General features: G+C 42.3%; 1 protein-coding gene across 3 annotated transcripts in view; it reads right to left on the minus strand.

The window, feature by feature from the left end:
• The window catches only part of SPTBN1 (spectrin beta, non-erythrocytic 1), a 137,557-nt gene that overhangs the window by 22,069 nt on the left and 90,618 nt on the right, over nucleotides 1–24,870 (minus strand). For all 3 annotated transcript variants that reach the window (XM_064446902.1, XM_064446901.1, XM_064446903.1), the window contains 17 exons: nucleotides 24,460–24,540; nucleotides 23,543–23,658; nucleotides 22,418–22,530; nucleotides 21,594–21,781; nucleotides 20,434–20,551; nucleotides 18,842–19,000; nucleotides 17,920–18,222; nucleotides 16,949–17,102; nucleotides 15,390–16,260; nucleotides 15,121–15,258; nucleotides 13,720–14,476; nucleotides 13,259–13,461; nucleotides 7,411–7,501; nucleotides 3,194–3,340; nucleotides 1,318–1,581; nucleotides 409–633; nucleotides 109–198 (listed from right to left, as the gene is read on the minus strand). In XM_064446902.1, the coding sequence (XP_064302972.1) occupies nucleotides 109–198; nucleotides 409–633; nucleotides 1,318–1,581; nucleotides 3,194–3,340; nucleotides 7,411–7,501; nucleotides 13,259–13,461; nucleotides 13,720–14,476; nucleotides 15,121–15,258; nucleotides 15,390–16,260; nucleotides 16,949–17,102; nucleotides 17,920–18,222; nucleotides 18,842–19,000; nucleotides 20,434–20,551; nucleotides 21,594–21,781; nucleotides 22,418–22,530; nucleotides 23,543–23,658; nucleotides 24,460–24,540 (4,018 nt within the window). The remainder of the gene's footprint in view (nucleotides 1–108; nucleotides 199–408; nucleotides 634–1,317; nucleotides 1,582–3,193; nucleotides 3,341–7,410; nucleotides 7,502–13,258; nucleotides 13,462–13,719; nucleotides 14,477–15,120; nucleotides 15,259–15,389; nucleotides 16,261–16,948; nucleotides 17,103–17,919; nucleotides 18,223–18,841; nucleotides 19,001–20,433; nucleotides 20,552–21,593; nucleotides 21,782–22,417; nucleotides 22,531–23,542; nucleotides 23,659–24,459; nucleotides 24,541–24,870) is intronic.

A 24,870-nucleotide genomic window follows, 5' to 3' on the forward strand; every position in this document is an offset into this window, starting at 1 on the left:
GCACATCGCCACTGAAGCACCTGTCGTTTTACCCCAAGCCTTTCCTTTCTGAGTTAGTCAGCACTAAGGAGAAACAACAGGTATGGAGCTCTAACAGCACCTACTTACCTGATTTTTCTTTATTAGTAGCTGCACAGTCTGGAGGTTGTGTCCATGATCAGTAGACGTAGCTATAGGCATCCTCTCTCCGACCCACAACTGAAAGAGAAGAGGAGCACATATGATTTCAACCAACCCCAGGTACTATATGGGCAGCGGACAGAAGCTGGTGCACACAAGATGCAAAAAACAGCATTACACAAGCACACTACTGAGAGACATGATCAAAAAGGTTTCTTCCTGTGATAGCTCTGCAATAGGTGTGACATTTTCCTATTGTCTGGGGAACAGAATTTCTTTTATACTCACAATTTCATCTTCCACATCCCGGTTGAACTGGTGGATCTCTTTGGAGGCCAGCAGGTTTGCCTTTCTTTCATTCAATGGTTCCAACAACTCCAGAAATTTCTTTTCTACAGTAAGGCGTTTGCCATCTACTTCATCGGTACTCTTCCCTTCTTGACTTAAAGCCCTTGCCTGGCTTTGCAGCTCCTCTATCTCCTTCTTACGAACATCCATTTGATTCTCTAGCATCTAAAGAGAAACATAGCAAAAAAACTCCTGAAAACTGGGGTAAAAGGAGTTGATACAACTAGGGTATGTCAACAGCTTCATAAGAGGGAAGAACAGATGCTGGTCAGTAAGGATTTACCACATTAATAATTACTGTAGGATTCATATTGCAAGGAACAAGGCTAAAATTCAGATTCACAACTGCAGCCACCTGCTGATACCCCTCAGTTATGCCTGCTTGGGCAAATGGTGAATTTGGCCAACAACACAGCTGAATCTCTTCTATCCATCACCCACAAGTTGCCCTGAACAACTCTGAAGCACAGCTAATTGCACCCAAGGGCTTCATTGCTTCCTGCTGTCCTTACAGCAGGGAATCAGGGACCGACCAGCTTCGGACAAGTTTGAATCACAGGCAGGCAGCTGTGTACAGAGAGGGAGTGACCGATGACTGGAGGACTAGAGCGGGAGACAGAACAGAGATATTAATGTGGGGAAGGAAGGCTGTATAAGGTAGAAATTGTATCAAGAAATTTACAGCTGGTTTGTTTCTGGGTGTGTTTCTGGTTCTTCTTAAAGATACATGAAACAACAGGAAGAAAGAAAAGCAAGTAAATTCCTTTCTAAACTGAAAGGATCCCCTATCTGTTCCTTTGAGTGCAGATACCTGCTGTCTGCCCACGCTGCAACCTGCGCTCCATTTACCTGCTGCTTCTTCAACAGGATGTTGACACTGGTGAGATCTTTTCCATAGTCATCCGACTGAATTTGACTCTCCAAACCATTCAGCCACTTATCCAAATCAGCACAGCTCTGGGTAAAAAGCTCCGCCTTGTTTGCATCAAAGAGACGCTGAGCCTTGGTCTGCGTAGTGGATTCAAGCTCTTCCCACATTTGATGGAGACCTGTCAGCTTTTCTTTCACTACAGCTTCAGTCTCTGGTTTCTCTGCAATGAGCTGCATTCCCTCCTGCAAAGCAAAGAGCAACAAAATGGTACCTCCCTGGAGCACTCACAGACCGTTAGTAAAATTATTTTGATTAGGAGGCACTCAGGATTCCTCATCTGCTGGCAGCATCAACTGTGCATTTTCTATCTCCAATTATCCAGTGACTCCTTCCAGAACATCAGCTCCCAGCTCCATCTGTTGCCAGGAAGAGGATTTCTTGGCAATGGGAAGGTCAAGCAACACCCTCTTTCTCCTCCCCACTACACATATTCCTTTGTGGGAGCTCCTGGGGACACTGCTCACAGACGGGAGCGCAGCAAGCTGCCCCATGCCGCCTATGTGACGCAGAGGAGGGAGCTGCAGCGGAACAAGCTGTGCATCCAGCTTCTGTGGGCCATTTCACTGGGAGAACAATGAAGACCCAGGGTAACACTGGGAGAGGGAGCTTACGGCACCAGAACTGAGCTGTTGTGTCAATGGGTTATAGCAATTACCATGGGTCTAAGCTAGCACCAGAGAGGAACAATCCTCCTTGGGAAGCAGGAGCCCTGCACCTAGCACCAGCACAGCACTTGGACTTAAGGTATCTTTTTGCCTCTACAAAGATTGCATTACTTTGGAAATATTTTCTTTACTTCTAATTATACTTCTACCTCTGCACTTAGGTGGTGCTGGCAAGGAGCAAAACCTTTTCAGATGTGAACACTACTCACAACCCATCACTACTCATTTAATAGCTGTGACCATTGGTAGCATTAATACAGTGATTGTCAGCTGTGGCTCGATACACAACTTTGGTACTTTGCTGCAATCTGATTTTTCAGAGGCAAAGGGTGAGGATGTATTAGCATGGCTAAAGAAGTACTTCCGGTACTAAGAGCAGCCTTCTAATTACACCATTAAAGGGTACTGCTATTTGCAGATCACAGAAAAGCCTCTAATGGGACACAGAGTGCCGAAGGAAATGAGCAATTATGCTAACTTACACTGAACAGAAACCCACTGTCAGAGCTAAAGACGAGACCTCCTTCATGTTCCAGAGCTGCACATGAGAAACAGGGTGAAAAAAGTACAGCTCATCATGGCATATTAAAGCCTTCAAAGTAACTTGATACAGACCTGTGAATCTTAATTAATCACAAAACTGGCTGTACTTTACTTCATGCACTAATTTTGCACTGGGAAAGGCAGCCTGATTATAGCCCTGAATGAATGAAAACCAGCATGGCAGCATGGGAGTCTAAATTCAGTTATTTGCCTACATTCATTTTTTTCCCAGGAAGTACTTCTATTTTATTAGCTCAAATCACAACATTTTCCCCTTCTACCCTTTGGGTATATAACTAGGTTATGCCTCCCTCCTAACGGATAAGAAAGACTAGTCAAAATTAAATCGGCAACTTAGCCAATGACTAGTCTGTGAGAATGTCTTGGATTAAAAAACATTTAACATTAATGCGGATTAAAATGGGTTAGATGGAGTCACAATGCAATAGATACTTATTCTACAGAAGTGAGATCTCCTTTTGCCTTAGCTGGAGAGATGATTCAAGAACCAGTTCTGCAGAGGAACAGATCCCATCTCTGTGCATAACCATCTTTGACAAAGATGGTTTGGACGTTCTTTAGTTACCTTTTCAATCTTCTCCAGCCATTCTTTGTTGGATGCAAGTTCTGCCATAAATGCCTGATGCTTCAGCCATTTGCTGTGCAGGTTCCTTGCCTCGTCATAGGACATATCCTGGGCTGTAAGCATCTTTTCATTGATCCAAAGTGAAAGCTGAAAAGGAAAACATACAGGTGTTTGTAAAAACATCTGTAGCGTGAAATAATCTGAAGTATCAAAATGCCTCCAGACGAAGGATAAAGAGATGCCTCTACAGAAGAGCTGCCTGAGATTCGGAGACTGCTTTTACTCAGGGTTCAGACAAGGATCCACCTCTAACAGTTAAATTTAAACATCCATCTCCAATATATAAATAACCCATGACTCAAGCAGAAAGGAATCAACTCCGTGATGAGCAAGATCAACCACACAGGTCTCATCCAGTTCAACAACTAGAGAAAGAGGGACATGTGTCCCACGTATTGGTCACAGCGTGTTTTCATACTGCTTTTCCTTTGCAATGTTACTTAATGTGCTACTCAAGACTGGGACTTGAATGTCATCACCACACCCCTGTGGAGCCCTACAGACCTCCCGAGGACATTGCAGAAGTACACGCTCATGAAGTGGCATGCAAAAAGGAGTCTCCAGAATTAAATAGAGCCCCAAGGTAAATTTTTCTGGGAAACTCTGAATGACAAATTCAGTGTACCAAAAATCTTTAACAATAGAGATGGTTTTGTAACCATTGATTCACACTGCCTTTGTACCTTTTCCCCATAGCCTTTTCTCTACATAGGTTCACATAAATAAATCTGTTTATTTTTCCAAGCTCCAGCAGGGTTTTGGTACTCAAGATTTCCCTTTTCCCATTATGTAAAATCCAAGACTGATTTTGTTCTGATTTTCTGCAAATACAAAGGCACTGAGAACAATTTCCAGATCAACACTAGAGAAAAAGCAATACTTCAAAAGATAGCTTATTTGTCAAGGGCAAATAGAATGTGAAAATGATCACAGCAGCCAACATCAAATTTCCTCCTAGGGTGAGTCTGGCTGCTTTATCTATCCCTTAGGTGTGGATAAAAACCTAAGCGTACACAGGAATGTTTATAGAATTTGAAAAAGATTCATTTTCTGTATATTTAGAGTCGCCTACCCAACCGGAAAATGTCAAAACAAATCTAAGCTTTGTTTCTAGAATGCCACTTCAGCGACGCACGCTGTCCTGCCGAGGAAGCACCCTGACAAGAAGAATAACAGAGCGCAGGCGAGACTCACCAGTTCTCTACTATGTACTCAGGATACAGGGCAACAAATTCCATTTAGCATTCACATGCCTTTTTAAAATTGTCCCTTAAAGGCACTGTTAAGTTCCACCGAAAGGGAAAACTTATTGGAACAATCAAAGAAACTCCTCTCTGATCTTGCTATCAAGTCTAAAGAGAAAAATGCTCACACTAATGAAGACCTCTGTAGGCAGCAAAGTTTACAGTTATAACGGGCTACTGTGCTACTTAACAATCAAAGTCTACATTAAGGATTACTATATAACCCCAAATTAGTGGGTTTACTCCTGCCTTTCTGGGTAGGAGACAGCTGCCGTACTCTGCAAATTGCACTGCTGGTCTTTCGTTCTTTGCTTTTACTCAGCCACAGCATTAAGTCTTCTGAGGATGTCAAAGTGCTTCCCAAGGAAAGGTAGTGTCGTTGTTATCAGATGGGGTGAACCAAAACACAGGTGATATGTGGTACACAGCCGGCAGCTGCACCTATACCACAGAATTTTGTTTCTGCTCTCAGCTCACAGAAGACTGTACCACTCTGCAGTGAAAACCAGGCATGAACTAGAATTGCAGAGACAAACCCCTTGTAAATCCAGCAGAGCAACAAGGAAAGGTGAAAGAGCACTGACTGCTGGTGTGCTTCCCAGACATTGCAAATACCCAAGTTGACACAGCCTATCTTGCGGCGCAAGGCTCACAGGCATCTGTGCTGCATGACAAAACCTGCCAGCACACTCCACAAACAGGCAGAAAACTTCTGACGTGCAGAGTCTCGCCAAACGCTTTCACTCTGGCGTCTACAGAAATTAGCCCAGACAGTGCTGGGACTTCTAAACACTTAAGGGAAGATCAGCTTTAATCTTTTCGAAGGTGAGCTGTGAAAGAGCAGGAGGTCAAAGAAAACTAAATGGCAAAATTTATCACATCTTCTCAGGATATTCTGCTGTCACTCTGATTTTCATTCACTCAACATCTTTTTTAACACATTCAGATACATGAATGTGAGAAACAGACGAAAAAAGCAACACTCCAGGATTAACCTGTGACAGTGTATCTGACTACTAACAACAAAAAATCAGCTGTGTTTTCTCTCCTCGGTGACCTGGAGGAAAGGTTTATCATTGCTGACCTGTTGTTCGGAACATTATCTGCCGCCTCCTCCAGCACCACTGACCCTGCTCACTGCCTTGCCTGTGAGTCAGAGGCAGGAAGAGTGAGGGGCAGGAGGCCACGTTTACCATAACGCTTCAGCATGGAGTGACCGATGAGGAAAGCGGCTGCCCTGGGGAAGGAGCGCACTGCAGAAACACTCTTCCTTTCCTTGAGTTACGGACGGATGGGAAACCGTCCCTGAGGTGGCAGGCAGAAAGACCGAAGGATCATTGCAAGGTGAAATGGAGACTGGTTCAAATCTGTTTTCAAGAAATTCTCAGCCTCATGGTCAGCGCTAACGAAAAAGCAAAGGGCGAGGCATTCTCTTGGCTCCCTTCCACCCTGCAGGGCAGCGGCGCTCTCCACACAGTCCCTCCAGCCTGGCGTAGGTATCAGTAGGCACTTTGTAATCATGCTAATGCAAATTCTAAGTGTCATTACGGCTGTCTTCTCAGAAAACAACCATTCAATTATCTTCAAGGCTAATGTCCTCTCAAAAAGGATTGGAGAAATTTGTAACATTTGGGTATTTTAAGTTCTGTCTTTGAACCTACAGTTGAGACATCAATGCTTTAGTGGCTGGGCAGAAACAATGGAGAGGAAAGGCAATTCAGGCAGCTAGACACTAGAGCTTTTATGTTTTCCTTCTTCTTTCAAATGATATAGGGAAAAAAACCAGATCCTAGAGAGCACAACCACATTGACACAGAGGCTAGAAGAGCTCCAAGAGCCAGGGGGACTTTTGCACCACACATGTTACAGAGGAAGGAAGAAGGCTGCTGCTAGTAACAGCAGAATTTTTGCTAATCTGTCATGTTTTTACTACCAAGGAAGGAGCAATTTAAGCCAAGTTCATGGTTAGCTTACGCAATGCAGGAAACTAAACCGCATCTAGGCAACCAAGCAGTAAACATCATTTGCCCACTTTATGATTGTCATTTTGTTTCTTGTACAAAATCTCAGCTGTGGCCAATTCCATTCAGATATACTGCAGCAACTTCCAGTCTCCTGTAGCTGAATAAGACGTACAGCTAATGTACTGACTCTTGAATTTAAAAGCACAGCTTTGTCATAGACAGCTCTCTTTGCAGGCTTCAGATAAGGAAAGCTAGTTTTTAATGCACGTCACAGGCACGGTTCTTTAATATTTGTCATTACTGCATGAAATAACCTGAAAATTACTTGATTAATTCCTCATGCTAGGAACAAGATTATTCCTAACTTTAAAATCTGGCCTTCAGTGTAAACAGTCCATGTAAGTCACTAGAAAATCTGGAAAGCATTTCTTTTTTTAAATGTTATAGTACTTAATAATTTTAAAACACATGCAAACTATCAAATAAATAACACATTAAAAATGATCCAGTTTAATCCTGCTCCCCTCGTACTCCTAACCTCCTATACATACTTCTGACTAATGTTTTGCAGAAACCACTTGAAATCTCCTGCACCAGGCCACATACATATATACAGCTGTAGAGAAGATTCTTAATGAGTTCAGTGCTAATCCCACCAGATTCCACGATTACTTTATACCACAGCAGAAAATCTTCACTGCTTTTGGCAATTTCCCTGTCTTTAGCTTAGATGACACAATGAAATTCAGTTCATGAGGGAAAAAAAAAACCAGATTAATATTTGCAGGGCTTTGGGTGGGGATTTTTTTGAATTGTTTACTCCACACTAAATATTACTGGATGACTTGACTGCAAAATGCTGAGTACTCCAGTACTCATAAAATATGGGGTGAGAATGCTCTCTGCAGGATGCAGCTTTTAGTGATAAAAGTGAAAGAGCGTAATTTACCTCTTGACAGTCCTGAAGAAACTTTTGAAGATCCCTGTTATCTTTCAGTCTCATCAGAAGTTCACTGGCTGCTTCACGGTTCTTCCTATGTCTAGATAACAAAAAAAAAAAAAAACCCAGCAGAGAAAAAACAATTGAAACAGGCATTTCATGCAAAACTGTCAATTTGTTAATTTCTGTAGCCTCTCTGCGCTACACGTATGGAATAAGTATGCTGCCTTTCAAATGAAGGACATTTTTGAAGCTCTGATATGCATGTGTTTCATGTGCTTACTTAAGTTCAGCATCTACTTGTTTTTGTGACCAGTTAAATACACTGGGAAAATTTTGAAGCCAGCAGGGTTTCACAAGCATTATGTACAGAATTTGGCCCACTAATTTCAAGACCACATGAAAGTTCAGACCGTTTGCCAAAAAAACATAAGAAAACTATCTGCAAAATTGCAACAATAAGATTGCATGTTATGTGGCTCTTGCAAAGTGCATACTTGCTGTAATCTCTTTATAATATACCTTTGCTATAGCTCTACACCTCGTTCTCCCAAACAAAGCTGTAGTGGTTTATATAACCTTCCAAATGCGGTATTTAACAAACAACACATGCAACACACCTGTGTGTTTCTGCAAATAGAAGCCTTATGCACAATGGAAAATATTTTTCAGAGCACTTAAAAGCAGACAGAAGAAAAGAAAAGCTTAGCCTAGAAGGCCTATTTTTAATCCATAACTGTTTGTCCCTTGGAGGATGAGTCATGCTGGCAGGCCCAACCGCCTTAGTGGGTTCTTCAAATGGACATGGTGCCTGAGGAACTGATTTCCAAGGTATCTCTGACCATGTTTTTAACTAATGCTTGATTTGGAGTAGTTATCCCTGTCCTTCAGTACTTTCATTATATATGAAGTGATGTAGATGGGGGAGGCAGAGTAAAGAAGGTAAGTTATCTACTGCTCGTTGTATTATATTTGTTCATATTTCACTGTACAAGGTCTAAAAGTGAAATACTGCTGCCCTTTGTAATAACCTAAGATATATAGGGATAGGGAGTTGGAAATTATTTTAAAAGGTGGCAATTTATAAGATGATCTCAGCACATACTGGCAACAGCTAAACAAAGCCATGCTAGTGGAAATCTCCAGAAACTCATGATATTCTAAGACAACTATAAACTACACATTGATGACAACTACTGGATTAATATTAACACTTTTCCTGACCTACAAAATAAGTTACCAGAGCAAGCTCTCTGGCATGAACTTAGTGACTTCAGAAACAGAAGGAATAGTTAGGGATACATTTTACATAAAAGCAAAAGGTCTGAAGGCAGAGAAATAGGAGAAAACCCTTTCCAGGACTACAAATTGCTTCTCTCTTGTCTCAGCAGCTTCCTCTGAATAACCAGGCAAGCAGCATCTATATAGCTGTAGGTCAAGAAAACTGATTTACAGATCAGATGGCAAGGAAGACATATGTAACCATCAAAGCAAGAGCTGGAGTCCAAGTCCAGGTAATCTTGAAGTTTTGACAGGTGTTATCTGAGAGAGCACAAAGGGAAGGACACATAAATTGTGCCTTCAGAAAAATCTCTACAACATAGCTAACATCATGGGGCTTGATTCTGCTCTTTCTTGGCTGGTTTTTATATGCCTGGGCAAATACAGTGCATTACTCAGGTTGCTAAAATGAAGGAAGGAATTGCTTGGGTAATTTTATCACGATGATTTCATAGATTTAAGGCTAGATTACATTACAGACTCATGTATTCTGGAGAGGACACAAGTTCTGAAATTAAAAGGAGAATTTTCATGACACTTATTTGAATAGAGTTAAGAGTAAGTAGAGAAGTTCTTATCTTCAGAAAACTTGAGTTTAAAAAACTAACAAAAGTAGCTCCCAGATTGTGTTGGAATTACTAACCTAAAGAACTTGGAAGGCAAACCATGCAGGGATATCAAACAGATGATGACCTAGCTTTATTTTTTTTGTCCTCAACGTAACAAGTACAATCTTTGGCGCTTAGAGCTATTTAACTGTAAAAGGTTGTTTGCTTGTCCAAGATGACCTGGAATGAGACTGAAAGATGAGTATTCTCTGAAGAAGAATGGGGCTGAACTAGAACAAGGTTTAAACAGGATACTTTTAGATGTGGTAGTAGTATTTTGAGGATGGACACCGCTGGAACTGGCAGGAATTCCTGTATTTTTATCTTAGAATTGATGAAAATTTTTATGGGAATAAAGGGCCTTAAGAAGTCATTTAGTCTGTTTTCCTGCCCCAGACTGGCTATATCTAAATATTATTAATTCCTTGTTCATGTTTCCCTAAATTCTTTAAAAGCTCCAGTGACAGAGATTTTAGAACTTTCTGTGTGTAACTGCCCCTACCACTAGAAAACTTCTCCTACCTGTACTACCAGTATGTCAGAAGGGCTTTAGGTAGAATAAACAGTCAGTCAGGCTGGAGAACAGAACCCTTCATAATACAATTTTTTCTCCAGATACTAGAAGAGCATGGTGTTAAGGAGGCTGCCTGGTCACCCTGCTTCCCTGGCTGCCTGTGCAGAGGCCCCAGCTTAGCCAGCCGGGCATGTCAGGGTGGTAGACAGGCTGCACTGCAGCTCTGCCAAAGGCTACAAGTACTCGGCCATCACTGGCGGGTGGAGGAAAGCACAAAGCTTACTGTTCAACTGCTGACTGCAGTCACGACTTAAAATCCTGCTCTTCTGAGAAGGGCACAGCAGAGAAGGACCAGCAGCTCAGACCCTGTCAAACTTAAGGTTGCCAATGACTGCTTCTTACTCATTTGCTAAAATAGTTTGTGGAAGAAGAACCCACACTTGCACAAAAGAGTTTGCTCTGCAGGCTCTAACTTAGAATTAATCTGCCTGTTCACAAAAATAATCACATACATGACTTACACCATACAGTGTCTAGGCCTGCATTAAAAGGGGCTTCCTGTGCATATACTGAAGAGGCAACCTCAGATCCAAATGTCCAAGCTAAGCCAGACCTACATGGTAGAAGAAGGGATAGGGAATGTACCATAGTCAGTTAAAACATGGGGGCATCTTCCTTCTGTGGCAGCATTATGAAGAATCTAAAACAGGAAAGTGAGATCTGTTCAGCACAAGGAGGTGTCTGACTCAAATTAATCCAAGAGCAGAGCACCAAAATTTGCCACAATGTTCCCATGCTGTCTCCCCAGAGGCCCCCCAAAAATGTTAACAATGCTGAAAACTGACAAAATCACTTGTGGTTTAACTGTAAGCCTGTGGGTTTCAAAGCCTGTGCAGGAATAATAAATCTTACATGTAGTGTGAATGCAACTGCCTGCTAAGAATACTGACATATATGCAAGGCAGTTTTAGCTTCTTTAGTTGTTCCAGCAAACAAGAGGCATTCTCCTTTCTGAACAGGCAAGAACAAAAAATACTTCTGTGCAGAAAGTTGCACAAATACAAAAGTTGATGAAAAACAGACCCATATCACAATCTGAGTCAGATCTGCCACTGTCTTTATACTACATATCAGTTACAGAATCAGAGGCCATGTGTAGGCACGCACACTAGGGCAGTCCCCCGTACACTCTTCCAAGAGAAAAATGGAGAAGAAAATGCTTCCCCTCCAGCTGGTGGGAACAGCAGCAGAAGGCACCAACGCAGGGACAGCTGCACTGGGGAGACCAGCTTCTTTCCTAGCTGGAAAAACTAGCTAGTGATAGTTTTATTCAAACCCATCTTCTCCTTCCCTCACCTGTTCTCCATGTCCTTATTCCCTTTTATTCTTCCCTGTGAATTGCACTAGAAGATTGTGCTGAAGGGTTTATCTCCTACTGCACAGCTCCACTCTGCTGCTGTGCTCTCCTCTCCTTCCTTAGCCTGATGCCTACCATGCCTATTTAGATGGTAACCATTTCAGGGCAGGGTCTGTGTGGTGTACAAACAGTCAGGGATCTCCTCCAGAATAGCTTGAAAGCATGACTGTAAAAAACACTATTAACAATACTAAAAACTACAAAGAGCTCCATATGGGAAGTATGGAGCCACTGCACATATTTGTACTTGTTTGTTTTGGTCCTTTGTTATACATCCAGGTGGAGCCTGGTTGGAAGAGCAATTTTTTGTAAAACCAAAGAGGCTTCCTTTGCTCTCCACCACTCCCCACTACACCCAGCCCTAAGGCTTTGTTCTTGAGGCTTATCAGCCTTACAGACTCGGAGAGCAATCACACGGATTTCCTGAATAGCAGTGCACCGGATGGTTTTTGCAGTGGTCTGCATAAATAGCTTTGGAATTGAGGAAATGCATTGGAAAAAATACAGTCTCTAGGACTTGCCTGCCATTTAGAGTAGGAACTCCAGCACACATCCCACAGCTAGGACAGCCCAGGTGGCCACCTGGGGTGCCACGGGACAATGGGGCGACAGAGGAGTAGCTGCACTGGAAACAGGCACCAGAGCACCACAGCCAGGGCAGCAGGAACCTCTCTGCAAAGCACACAAGATAGAGGCTGAAGCTGTCTCCCACCCCAGTCACCTCAGAAAGGGCTGCAAGAAGCAGCTGACTGCTTCCTACTATGTCCTTGGATGCTATCTTTTAACATTCCAAAAGTTACAGAAAGAAGACACCTGACCAGAAGGCCAGGATCAAGTCCTCCTGCTGGGAAAACTTACTGCAGGAGGACATTGAAAGTCAAAGAGGATGAATAAGGAAAAATAATTTCCTAGCATTCACCTTGACTGCTTGCATATAATCTCCTCTTCCTGGTCTTTGTAGATTCTCTTTGGGATCTAAAGAGAGTCAAGCCGGTTAGAGAGGGAATGAAAACGTGATGTATCCTTGGGGTTAGGTTGCCAGAGGGCTCAGCAGCCCTGAGGAAGGCCTGGCAACAGGAATATCTGCTTTCTTGAAGCTGTGAGCCACAGCTAAAGTGGGTGTATACACAGTGGGATGGGTTTGCCAAAACAGAAAAGGCACAACATTTTCTGAACTACTTCAGTTCAATTTCTCCTTGGAGATAAAGGCATCTGGATGGCTCTGAGCTTACTGGCGGTGGGAGGATGCAAGTCTGATAAAAGGGTCATCAGTAACATTTGACATAAAAGTTGGGCATAGGCTTACTGCCATATTCTGACACTTGTGATTGAAAAGCACCTTGAAAGACTCCACTATTATTCAAACCAAAAGCAGAAAGAACATGAATCATAGCCATCAAAACTGAACATTTGGTTTTCAAAGAAAAAGAACCTCTTAACATTCTATAGCATCCATGCCACAGCTAAAGACACAAAGCAAAAGACTGGTTCTAGGATGAAAGACACATTTGTACCAATGCTTCCTAATCTGATTTCAGAAGGGCCAGACAAGTTGGAATAGGCGATCAAAGCCAAGCGGGTGGGGTAGATACGATGCCAATTATACTCTTGAAGAGCCACATTCTTTCCTCAGAGGAAGGACAGGAATATATTAATTATAATTAAATCAGCTAGGAGGTAGCAGAGGAAACTAAGACTTGTGGAAAAAGGTATAGCAATCTGCTACAGCTCCCACTATAATACAAAGTCTGTTAGTACTCCAAGAGTTATACAGCAACACTCATATAGCCAAGTTCTGGGTAGTGAGCTCATAACCTATTAAGTCTCTAGAAAATGGAAGAGGTAATATTTAATTAAGATTAGCCCAGCACATTTTTGAAACATTACAGTTCCTATTTTTCCACATGACAAAAAAACCAGACTGCAACAGACATTTTCTAACACGTTACTTTGCCTTTGGATTCTGGTAGAAGGTCATCTCTCGGAGAATGGCATTAAAGTATGAACAGCTACATTCTGCCACCATTCTGATCTTACCTGTCATCAATAGAGTCCACTTTCTCCTGGATTTTATCAGAGTTAATGTTCCCATCACTAACTAGCCTCCTGCCAGTCTCTACAACTGCATTGATCTTTTCTTCATTGGCATCCATCGTGGTCATGAAATCCTCCTGTTTTTTAATAGCAGCTTCTGCTCCTTCCAAGGTAGTGGGCATTTCCGTGTGTGCCAAAACATACTCCTGTGATTAAAGCATAAATCAGAGAGATAAAAGTATTACACTCTGGCTACGCTGTCTGCTCCAACAACATATTCACCACGTGTGAAAGGAAATGTCTCCCAAGAACAGTTCGAAGTAAAACATAAAAAGCAAATTACAGTTTAAAAAAGGGTAATTTATCAGTTTGTAGCTCTCCTGCCAAATGATCTGTTTGTTAAGGGCTTGCAGTATATGGTGCCAACCTGTAGAAATGAAACAAGTTATGCCTTGACCACTTGCCTGGTTATTAAGAAATGCTTCTGCTTGCTTGGTATCTCTGAGAAACAGCTGGTAGGCGTGAGACTGGGAAAGGAGATTTTGCCTGTTCTCCCACATTTTGTGAAGCTCATTCCATCCAGTGTCCAAAGCTTGGAGGCGCTGGCGTAAGAACATGTACTGAGCATCAGTCTGCCCTTGTGTCACCATCTCACCCATGTCCCTCATTTTCTGATAATCTTCCTCATAATTGTTGATCTCATTCTTAATATTCTCATGTTGAGTGAGCAGCTTCTCAGCCTCTGTCAGTGTGTTTGGCATATCTTCGGATGCAATTGCAGTCTGCGTTCTGGAGAGCCAAGACTGGAAGTCATCCAGATCTCTCAGGAACTGCTGCAGTTTGCTTGCCTCTCCAAGAGACTCTTCCCGGTTCTTGAGGGTGGTCTTCATTTCTTCCCATACATCGTTGATTTCTGCGAGCCGTGAAAGGATAGCCTGTGCCTGGTCGGGATGCTCTGACTCCAACTTTTCTGCCTCTTTTTGCAGGTCGCTTAGCTTGGCTTCAATGGCTACCAGGTCACGTTCCATGCCTGTCAGCTTCCTCTGCAGGGCCATCACTCCAGCTAGATCATTACCCAGATCTTGTGTGGATTCGATCACTTTGGTCTTTTCCCTGATCCAGGATTTGGTTTCGTTACACTCAAGATGGTAGTTCTGGATACTCAGAGCAGAGAGCAGAGCATCCTTCTTCCTATCTACCAGTTCTCTGAACTGGCTCCATCTGAAATTTGCGAGAAGAGAAAAGCAGAGAAATTGAGATTTGTATATAGCAAGGGAAAAGGATATGACAACATGGCTGAGACAGCAGTTACTCAAATTAGCTTGGTAATCCATGTAATAACCTAACTATTCATGTTTTTTTCAGTCCTTCCCAGATCATCAATAATTTTAGCAAAACAGCCATTAACCAAGCTATAGCATATATTAGAATATGGCAAGAATAAGCAATACTGAGTCTTTAAAAAGATAACTTTTCCTCAAGTGAAAAATTGCTAGTTACATCAAATTTTCACACTAACTGTAGTTATTTTGGATATTCCGTTTATTTTGAAGCAAAAAAATGTGTGAGCTTTCACAAAATTATATTGGCTCCTTTTTTATCATAACAGTCATTACAGTAAATTTCCAGCTCTCAAATCAAGGTGCTGATACACTCAGGACCTGATTGAAGTCAATAGCAAAACTCCATCTGTTAATCAAATATTTGAACAAACCAGCTCTTTTTCATTTTGAAGCCGTAAAGGCCTACCTTGAAGACACTTCAGAGAACGTTATATCTTAAAAAACATGTATAAGAACCACAAATGACCCCACTGTACTTTTTGCAGCCAGTGTCATGCGCATGAGCGTGAGGCCTTCACTTACCTTGTGTTGAGTTTATCTTGCTGTGCTTTGATCTCCTTCTCACTTGGATGGCCACTGTGCATTAGCTGTCTTGCAATTTGATTCACTACTGCAACACGGGATGCCTGATTGTTCATTTCTGGTTCTAAGCTTTCAAATCTGGAGCAGGAAAAAAAAAAAGATCACACAGGTATTAGAGGATCTGAGCCACAGGCAAGCTGAGAAAGGTACCTGGTGTAAAAAAACTTCCACCCAGTACTCCCCAAACCTCCTGGTAAAGGCATTCTCACCTGTGCTGGATCACTTCCAGGTCCTCCAGCTTCTCTGGAATCTGCATATTATTCAGCCACTTCTCCTTTTCGTCAATCCAAAGCTCACAAGCATCTGCCTCACTGAACATCTTATAAAGAGCAAGGGTATCCTGCAAGGCCTGTTTACGCAGCCGAGTCAGCTCAGCAACCTCTTTGTATCTTTCCTCTATTCCAGACAACCTGCCTTGCACATCTGGAGATCCAGCGTGTTCCTGTGGTAGAGCCTTTGCTTGTTCGTGAAGCGAGTCAATGGTTGGCCGGTAGCTTGCAATCTCTTCAGCCACATCTTTGTGTTTCTTGACCAAGGACTGAGTGGAATATTCATCGTGGCCAACATCATTGCTGGAGACAATTTTGAGGATGTCCAACATCCATGCATCAATATCATCAGCATCAGCCTGGAACTGGTGAAGGAGAGAGGCTTCCTCCAGACGCTTCTTCCTAATGGCAGATAACTGTTCCAAGTTAGCCCACTGCTCCCGGATATCCTTAATTCTTTCTCTGATTTTCTCAGACCCAAAATGCTCCTCCGCAATCATGTCTTCACCTTCTTTTATTGCCTGCTGAAAGTGGCCACTACGACCACTCATTTCATCTTCAAATGCCTTATGTTTACTCAAGAGACGGACAACACTGGTTAGGTCCTTCCCATAGTCATCAGATGACAGGATCTGTTCTTTCTCCCTGATCCAACCCTCTTCTTCAGCCATTTCCCAGAAGAATTTCCAGAGGCGTCGGGACTCCTCCAACCGGGCCCGACGCTCAGCTGCGAGCTGGCAAAGCTCTTGGTAACAAAACTCCATGTGAGCGACACGGTCCCTGATCACCTGCGGGTCACAGGGCTTGTAACCTGTTCAGATAGAGAATGCGCATTACGACTTGGACTGATTCATTGTCATTTCCACAGCTGGGGCACACACAGAGTTCTTAATTTCTGTTTGTTCCATCTACAAAATCTACGTAAAAGAATTCACAGTTAGCGTCCTGAAAGTGAGTGTGAACTACTCAAGCTCCGCAATACAATAATACAGATCAGAAAATGCTGTTCTTTGCATAAAGGCAAAAAAAAAAACCAAGCCAAAAGGAAAGACATTCATGACTGTTTTCAGTGAAACAAAATTCACTACTCCAGATTTATACCAGCTTCACACACACAACTGCACATAACGAACATCATTTACTCTAGTTGATGACACTGGTTTAGTGGAATCGCTTTTATTTAGCATAAACTGTGACAATAATTTGTATCGTTTGCATTAGAAACCCAGAACGGGGAATTAATGGTGGCTACTACAAAGTTACAGCAGCTGCCGGTTAGGAGCGTGACATCCCACGCAAAACACAATCCCACAATGAATTCTTGGGCAGGTACCTGGACAAATTAATCATTGACACAGTGAGTAAAGGAGGAACAAATGAAGCTGGATTCTCTTATTCTGGTGCCGAATTTAACCTAATGTGCCTTGCAGAACTAATGAGGCTTATAGATAACCTCATGTATAATTAAGACAAAGGAGGACGTGTTGGCTGCTAGTTACCTTCTCCATCGGTGGCGAACTTCTGAGCAGATGCATTGACCCCTCTCACTCTCTCAGCCTGAATAGCAATGTCAGCTTCCACAAGAGCATGTTTCTGCAACAGGTCTTCGACTCCTAACAGATGTTTGCCATAGTCTTGAGACAGCAGAAGCACCTGATCAAAATGTGAAGGACAAGTAAAACAGTCTGAAGGCCATAAGCTGTCTGTTTCTTAATGACTCCAGGCATTACACTGTTCTCTGTTGTTACACTGATTTAAGTCCAGATAAACTCCAGGCCCATAAGGAGAGCTATTTCAAATGTATAGAGACACGGCTGATATGAATTTGAGCCAATATTTTTAAAATCACTGGCAACCATGAAGAACTTGACTGCTCTTTAATGGAGTTTTAAGTTGAGGATGGTGAAGAGCTAAGTCAGCAGAGTGGGACCAATGAGAAGCATTCAGTCCAGGTGCTGCAAGCTGCCACTGAGCTACACACATCTATCTATACTCCAACAGCTCCCAAGTTCTGCTGGCTGACAGACAAGAACAAAGTCATGGTCCTCTCCCTTCCCAGGTCCCAGGAGAACAGACAGAAAGAAGTTCATGCTTTTTAAAGCACAGAGGTAGAGAGGTGACTTGTTCCCCATGTAAACTGTGATGAAGAGAGATTATTTAATTCCCTTCCACCAAAATAGTCATCCTTACCCATCACTGTGACCAATGGCTCTGGGCTTTATAAGAGAGGCATGAAGCTGAAAAGCAGCTTTTTTACAGGAATGAACTTGTTCTTTTTCCTTACTTGTTTTTAATCTTTATTTTCAAAAAATAGTCATCAGCTATAAGGAATTTGTTCACTGCTCAATGTCTACCTTCTGCATTTGTCTATTAAACCAGAGGGGCAAAATGAATCTTAAAAATTCACAAAAAAGGACATCTACACCTCTCCAGAATATTGGGTCTACATTCTAAAATGGCTAACATCTACCTTCATCTCATCCATCCAGTCCATAATGTACAGCATTTCCTGGAAAATCTTTTGCAGACCAAGATTCATCTCGAGCCGCTGTCTCCGTGCCCTGAGCAGCTCCAGGAGGTATTCCCATAGGCGTATAACATTGTCCTTTCTTGCAGTAATGCGTTTGATATCATGGTAGTTTTCAGTCTCAAGCTCCTTCGCAACCGCAACCACGGCCTGGACTCGTTCCTCATATGCTGCAATGTCTGTTTCAATGGCCTCATGCTTTTTGGTTGCGGCCTCTACTGCTGGAAGGTCGAAGCCAAAGTTATCCTGTAAAGACACAGACACTTCTTCAGTGCTGGCTGCTTAGGAGAAAAGCCCTACTGTTCATAACATGATTTCTGATTGTGCAGAATACACTTGTTAGCAAATTTGGGATCTCAAAATGCTCTGAAAAGTCTTCTTTAATAAAATCAGAGACACGTCTGATAACCAGAGAACGACTGATAAAAATCAGATATATCATTTACTGCCTTTGGGGCTAGAATCATGCTGGCCATCAGGATTACGCTTAGGGTTTGGATTTTTTAAAAAGTCATCTCTAATACTAAAAAACAAAAATTATTTTCTGGGCTAATTCCACTGAATTGACCAAACTATTCAGATAAAGAAAATCTTGACTGTGGGTAGATATTTCCACCTCAATATCTCCTGAGTATGGACCGACAGATTCAGGGAAAGGATATCCCAAATGGGTTAAAGATAGGACATACAGTACCTACACATATACACTAAATACACATTTGCATACACATAAACAAATAAAAATATACATATATTCTGTAAAATATGAAGCACAGGGGAGGAAATGTTCTCTTTGCAAGGACTGTATCCGATAATTACTCATGGGAATCATTTTAGTCACACAGACAATTCCTGAAAGCAGCACCTGAGAAACGAGACGTTGATTTTCACTCAGCCAAGTTTCTCTCATAGCTGCCTTGCGATCAAATCTGCGTGCAAGTTGTTCCAGTTTCTCCTGTCTGATGAGCTCATTTCGCAGTGCCAGTTCTCTTTCATGTTCAGCTTTTTCCAGTCTTTCCCAGGCCTGAAGACGTGGAGAAAAAACATGCGTCTTCTGAACACACATTCTTATAGGATTATGATAAACCATTTTTGCATGACATCGGGACTGAACTCAGAACAGCCAAGTTTCACAAAACTGGCTTATTTATCTATATGCCAGTAAACCTGGTTTGTATTGGCTGGCCTTGCACCTTGTCTGCTAATACGGTCTGCATGACCAAGTTTTTTTCTCGATTCATTCGTTCATTTTCTCAGAAAGGGATATAAGACTTGTTTATCTCGGACGCATTTTCTTGCATTCGTTTGACTTTTGCCTCCCACGAAGTCTAAGCAAACCACCTGGCTTGAATGTGTAGGAGAGTATTTATTTAAAAAAAACAAAAACTAAAACAAAACAAAAACCATACAAACAAAAAACCAACCCAAACTGAGCACTACTCCCAAATAAACATATTCCATCTTCCTCCTTTAGGAAATGAGAATGAGAGATTCATGCCCTCTAACCTCTAAAAATCAACATACAACTGTTGCTCTTTATTACATCCACTTTGGAAAAGAAAACAACTGCAGAATTCAGTTAGTTTTGGTGCATACAAGTCCTTTTTCCCCCCAAAGCCAAAAGTTATTCACATGCATGACATTAATATTACAAAAAAAAAAAGTCTCTGAAGCATATTGAAAGCCAGCTAATCACCTTTTGGATCTTCTTACAAACAACAAAAATATCCACATTTAGACACAAACTACCCAAGATTCTTCTAAATCCTAACAGATGTGAAACTGCCCCAAACCCAAGTATTTTAGGCATTCACAGGCACAGCAGCTAATGCAAACAGGAGAGCTGTGCAGTTTACTGCTCTCTAGGATGCAGACTGAGGCCACCAACACCCACAACAGCTGCTCTGGGAATGCCAAGCATGATCAAACACAAATGAGGAAAGCTCACAGTTTTGTTTGTTATCCTTGAGAGAGCTTGTCACAGCTCTGCCGCTGTTCTGCCAGCTGTACCAGCATAAAAAATAGCTGTATAAACCCTGACAGGGAACCCGCAAGATCGGTGATGGTGCTTCCTTCACTCTCCCACACTGTGGGCAGCGGGGCAAATGGGGAGGGCTGCACTACCTAGAAATTGTTGCTATTTTCTATTGATTGACTCTAATAGCCAGGAACCCAGAGGAACAAGGTGGTGCTACTAGATCCATAACCAACCGCACAGAATGACGGAGCATTTCTCCAGTGCAGAAGATCTTAGAGATGCTGAGGTTACCCAGGGACTTGGTTCAGGTTAGTGAGTCTGAGCTAGAAGAAAAGGTCTCCCCACCTCTCCCATTCCTTATGGTGCCCCACATCAAGGCTGCAGATAGCAAATGTGTTTCTTCCCAGTATACTGAGAGAAAGAGTGTGAAAGAAAACAACAAAATCCTGAGCTGCACAGGAGGAGCTGCCTCAGTTTACCTTGTTAATGTCAGAGATGAGTTTGCCTTCCCTTGGCATGTATACTTTCTGATTGTTGGCTCTCATTTTGCTTTGGATGGTAAAAAGCAGCACTTCTAGGTTTCCTTTTTCTGTAAATCTGAACAAAATTTTGCAAAAGAAATGAGTTACAACAAAGCTTTCATTGCTACTATGGTATTATAAAGCAATTCCTTAAAATATTGACATTATGAATAGAGCATTCAGATAAACACCTTCATCTTGTGTGAAAGCTGGAAGCAATTGAAATAGCCCACACATCCCCTGGAACCAGTTGGGTCAAACAGCAAAAGAAACTTCAAAGTAGTCAGTTGTCCGTGTGTTTAGATTTAAACCCCCTTGGGTGACACAAGACTGCATTTTTTTATTCAACTAAATGCATTGCCCTAGTTTATCAACTCAAGAAATGGAAGTTTTATTTAAAGCCCACTGCAGTCAATAAACTATCCCCACTGTTTTCTCCAAGTTGTACGCCTGGGAAATAAAACTGCATAGGTACCAGGGAATAGACTGCAATTTGAGAAGATGTCTAGATACTCAGTAATGCTTCGGATTGTGATTATTATCCATTAGAACTTACACTAGACAAAAATAATAAACAGATCTGATATCATAATGCTAAAAGAAACTTTCCAGAAATAAGCCACACAGTTTTGCCTATATCAGTTTTAGTAAGCACAGCTATGTTTTGCAAAACCAGACACACTTTCTCTTGAGTTGGGATAAGCAGTACGATTCTTTTAATAGCAGCGTATTGGTATTATACACTGCTAGCAAGCACGACTGGTGATACTAATATACTAACACGGAGTGCTGTTACCACTCATAAGGCAGGCATCTCAGTGAAGTGACAGCTTCTACGACTCTCAGATCCTGCAGGCAACACACTTGTTTGGTTGTTGTTATTATCTGTACATTGAATAAGCATAAAACAAACACGCCCCAAGTAATAATGTGTGCCAATTATAAATATGATATCTGGGTTTGTTCAGGAAAATAAATTCTTAAGCCAAGGTTAAAATTACTTGGATGTGTTTGTTTTTTGGGTTTTTTTTTGTGTGTGTGTGTTTTTTTTTTTTAAAAATCCATGATTGACTAAACAAAACAAGACCACTGTTGTTTTAAGCTAAGATTAAAATTACTTGGGTGGTTTCTCTACTGTGCGATAAGTGTTGAATGCCTGTAGCTGCTGTTGCACACCAACTAGTGAGTTGGCAAATTTGCGATTGTTGAGGATGATAATGGTTTGCTCAATCCACTCAAGAAGGTCGGATGCCAGGGATTCGTATTTTTCAATCATTTTCTCCGTTTCAATGGCATTGTCAAGCACCTGCAACAAGCAGCACAATATAACATGAATAACAAGGGCAGTGCTCTTCAGTCATTTAAATCCAACAAACTACATAAAAGAAACCATTCAGAGACTTGACTTATGAATCAGACCACTCACTCCTGAGCACCACAGGGGCTGGGATCTCTGAGGAATGAGGGCTTTGCATTTTTCAGCAGTGAATTCCCATTATCCCGTGGCAATAGAGGGGCAGAGCCACCGCGGCTCACAAAAGGATTCATGTTCAGTCTGCCAGCTGTAAAGATGGGGGCAACGTGGCCAAAGGGCAGAGAATGACTACACATTTTTTAAAGGAGGGACTTTTCTGGACTCCAGAAGAGACTGAGGACCCAGAGGGTGAGGAGCAGCTAGTTAATGAGAAAGGAAAAGCAGCAATGATACAAAATTACAAGTAAAAATAAAACACCGGCCAAATGTTTTCTAATACAAGGCAGCTGGAAATTTACTACTCCTCACAGTCATATGGGAATATTTAACATTCAAAACATGTTCAAAAGCAAAACTAAAAACTACCATACAGTGGACTTGCAAAATCTAACACCTAGGAGGGAGGGGGAAAAAAATTCAGGAAGATTTCAACCGCTTTGTAACAATTTACAGTTTGAACTTGCAAACCTTTCCAATACGTTTTCCTTCAACAGCTAAAGCTTTCATCTTGGAGAAGTAGTGGTAATATGTCACCACATAGGTGATGATTGACTTTTCATCAGGATGATCAACACTGATATCTGCAAACCAAACAAGAGCTGTCTTAGTATACTGAGGGTGTATGGGTTAAAACAACAAAGCTAATAATGCAACAAGGACACATTTAAGAGGCAGAGATATGGGTTCAGTGGCAGTTCAGCTCGTAAAATTTGTGTCCTAATCAGAAATAAATTCAGCAGCTTTCAACTGGTTCTGGATTACTTGCTGTTGTACAGTTTTTAACTCTGTCGCTAAGAAGTGCTCCTTTATCTCTGTTTTAGTGTGGACAGCGGTTAACGCACGTGTCTGTGGGCTAGGGGCCCTTGGGTCTTAGAGTCAGGCTCCGGGTTTGCCACAGCTTGTGCACGGCCGAGTAACTTCTCCAGTGTCTGTCAGAGTTGACAGAACTACTGTTAATTGAGAACTTCGATACTGTATCAGTATTTGGAGAGAGGAATTCAAACCTAATTGTACATCTGTCCAGAGATACAGATGGAAAACAAATTATTTCCTTTCCTGCAGCAATTCTGAGGCACTGGGAAAAAAGCAAGAAGAAACTCGCCCAACACATAGCCTCTGTTTGCCCTTGTTGTCCTAGCATCATGAGCATGCCTTCCAATACGGATGAGCTTGCACACTTGCATGAAAGCACAGTCTAAAACTCACTGACAGTCCGCAAAAGAAGCTGCTAACTGTTTGCTGAAATCCACATCATTCATCTTCCAGCTCACAGAAAGTGTTTCTCAGAGCAGATCAGAAGGATGCCTCTAACTGGAATGATTTTATGTATACATGGCAAGTCCCGTGATCTTCTCAGATGGGGGAAAATAAACACAGGATTAAGGGGTCTTGTGCTACTGCTGCTCAGTCCTCTGCAGGAGACATCTTGCATTCTCTCCTTCCCTCTCTGGCTGTATCACCAGATGAGTCAGCAGCATCCAGCTTCTCTTTAACACAAAAAGCTATCACTAAAAGCTGTGCCTTGCAACAAGGAGGGCTGGGAGAAAAGAGCCCACAAAGAGCGTGAAGTGCTGAAACTGCAGGAATTCTTACCCTCGGGGTCCAGGAGCTTAGTAAGACCAAGGTGTTGCTCTGCAAGGTTAAAAGCATTCTGCAGATTGTAGTGTGCATTTGATTTCTTCAGCTTGTCAAAATCAATCAGATCAGGCCTAGACAGGATGGAAAATTCTTTAGATTTCCCACAGAACAGTGCAGCCACCCTCAAATGAACAAATGAACTAAAATCTGCAATCCTCAGGAAACCTGGCCCCTTGTGCTGCCTAGGTTTCGCTTGCCCAGTAGCCCTGTGCATTTCAACAGCACTATTAAAGGAATGAAGCAATGCCTACACATGCCATGGCAGAGCCTAGCCCATGGCAGAAAACAGAGGATAGTTTACCAGAGATAAAGGTGACCTGGAAAAGAAAGGAACAAAGTTGTGGTCATGCAGCCTCTCCTCATGCCCATTTAAGTGCGCGAGCTGCCCCAGTAACTTCACCCGAGCATGGCAACAAGCAACATGCCCAGTGATGTCCAAGTCTAGCGCCAGATTTTGCCATCCCTGCGCAGGGATTTCTCTCCCCTCCAGGCTGCTGTTGTGTGTCCCCCTCCCGCCCCCAAAATCTAGGTGACCAGACCCAATCACCACTTACTCAGTAAGGTACAAAAACCTTTCTTTCAATCTGGTCAGTCACAAACCAAAACAATCACATGTATAATTTATTCTATTGAAACCAAACGCAACCTGTTTTCACTTGTGATGTGAGAAGCTGTTGCCCAGATGAGCTCACAGTGACTGCGAGAGCTGTAAAGCTCTAACCCAAGCCAAGTTGCTGTAAAACTCTCAGCAATTCTTCAACTTTCTCCTCTCCACGGATTTTAAAGTCAAACTGCAAGGTAACTGCAAAATTCAGTGCACACTGCAACAGCCCAAGCTTTCAAAATCCACAAAGACATTTACCCACACATACCTGTGCTTATGAATTAGTGCATTGAAAGCCATCCCGTCCCTCCAGCTTGTTGTGAAGTTGTGAATGTTGACATTGGGGTAACTGACAGAACAAAAAAACAGAGAAAGCAATCAATACAGCATCCCTGCTGCAGCTCTGCACACTGTGTCACTAAAATCTAATTGCTGGAGTGACACATTTATCGTAAACCTAAGGGTGGGATATTACCATCCTATGATGGACAATCTATCATCGTAACTGTTTTCTAATCAGAGACTGACAGTAGAGGTAAGTGCACCTCAGTTACTCCTGTAAACCCCGCAGAACTGATACGCAGTCCAGAGAAAGGCTCTAAATGAACTTCCAGGTAATCACTTGAAGCTACGATTTTGTAACTTGCTGCCTGACCTGCAGCCCGGGAGGTTTCAAACC

This window comes from Phalacrocorax carbo, chromosome 3, assembly GCF_963921805.1.
Source record: "Phalacrocorax carbo chromosome 3, bPhaCar2.1, whole genome shotgun sequence".
NCBI lineage: Eukaryota > Metazoa > Chordata > Aves > Suliformes > Phalacrocoracidae > Phalacrocorax > Phalacrocorax carbo.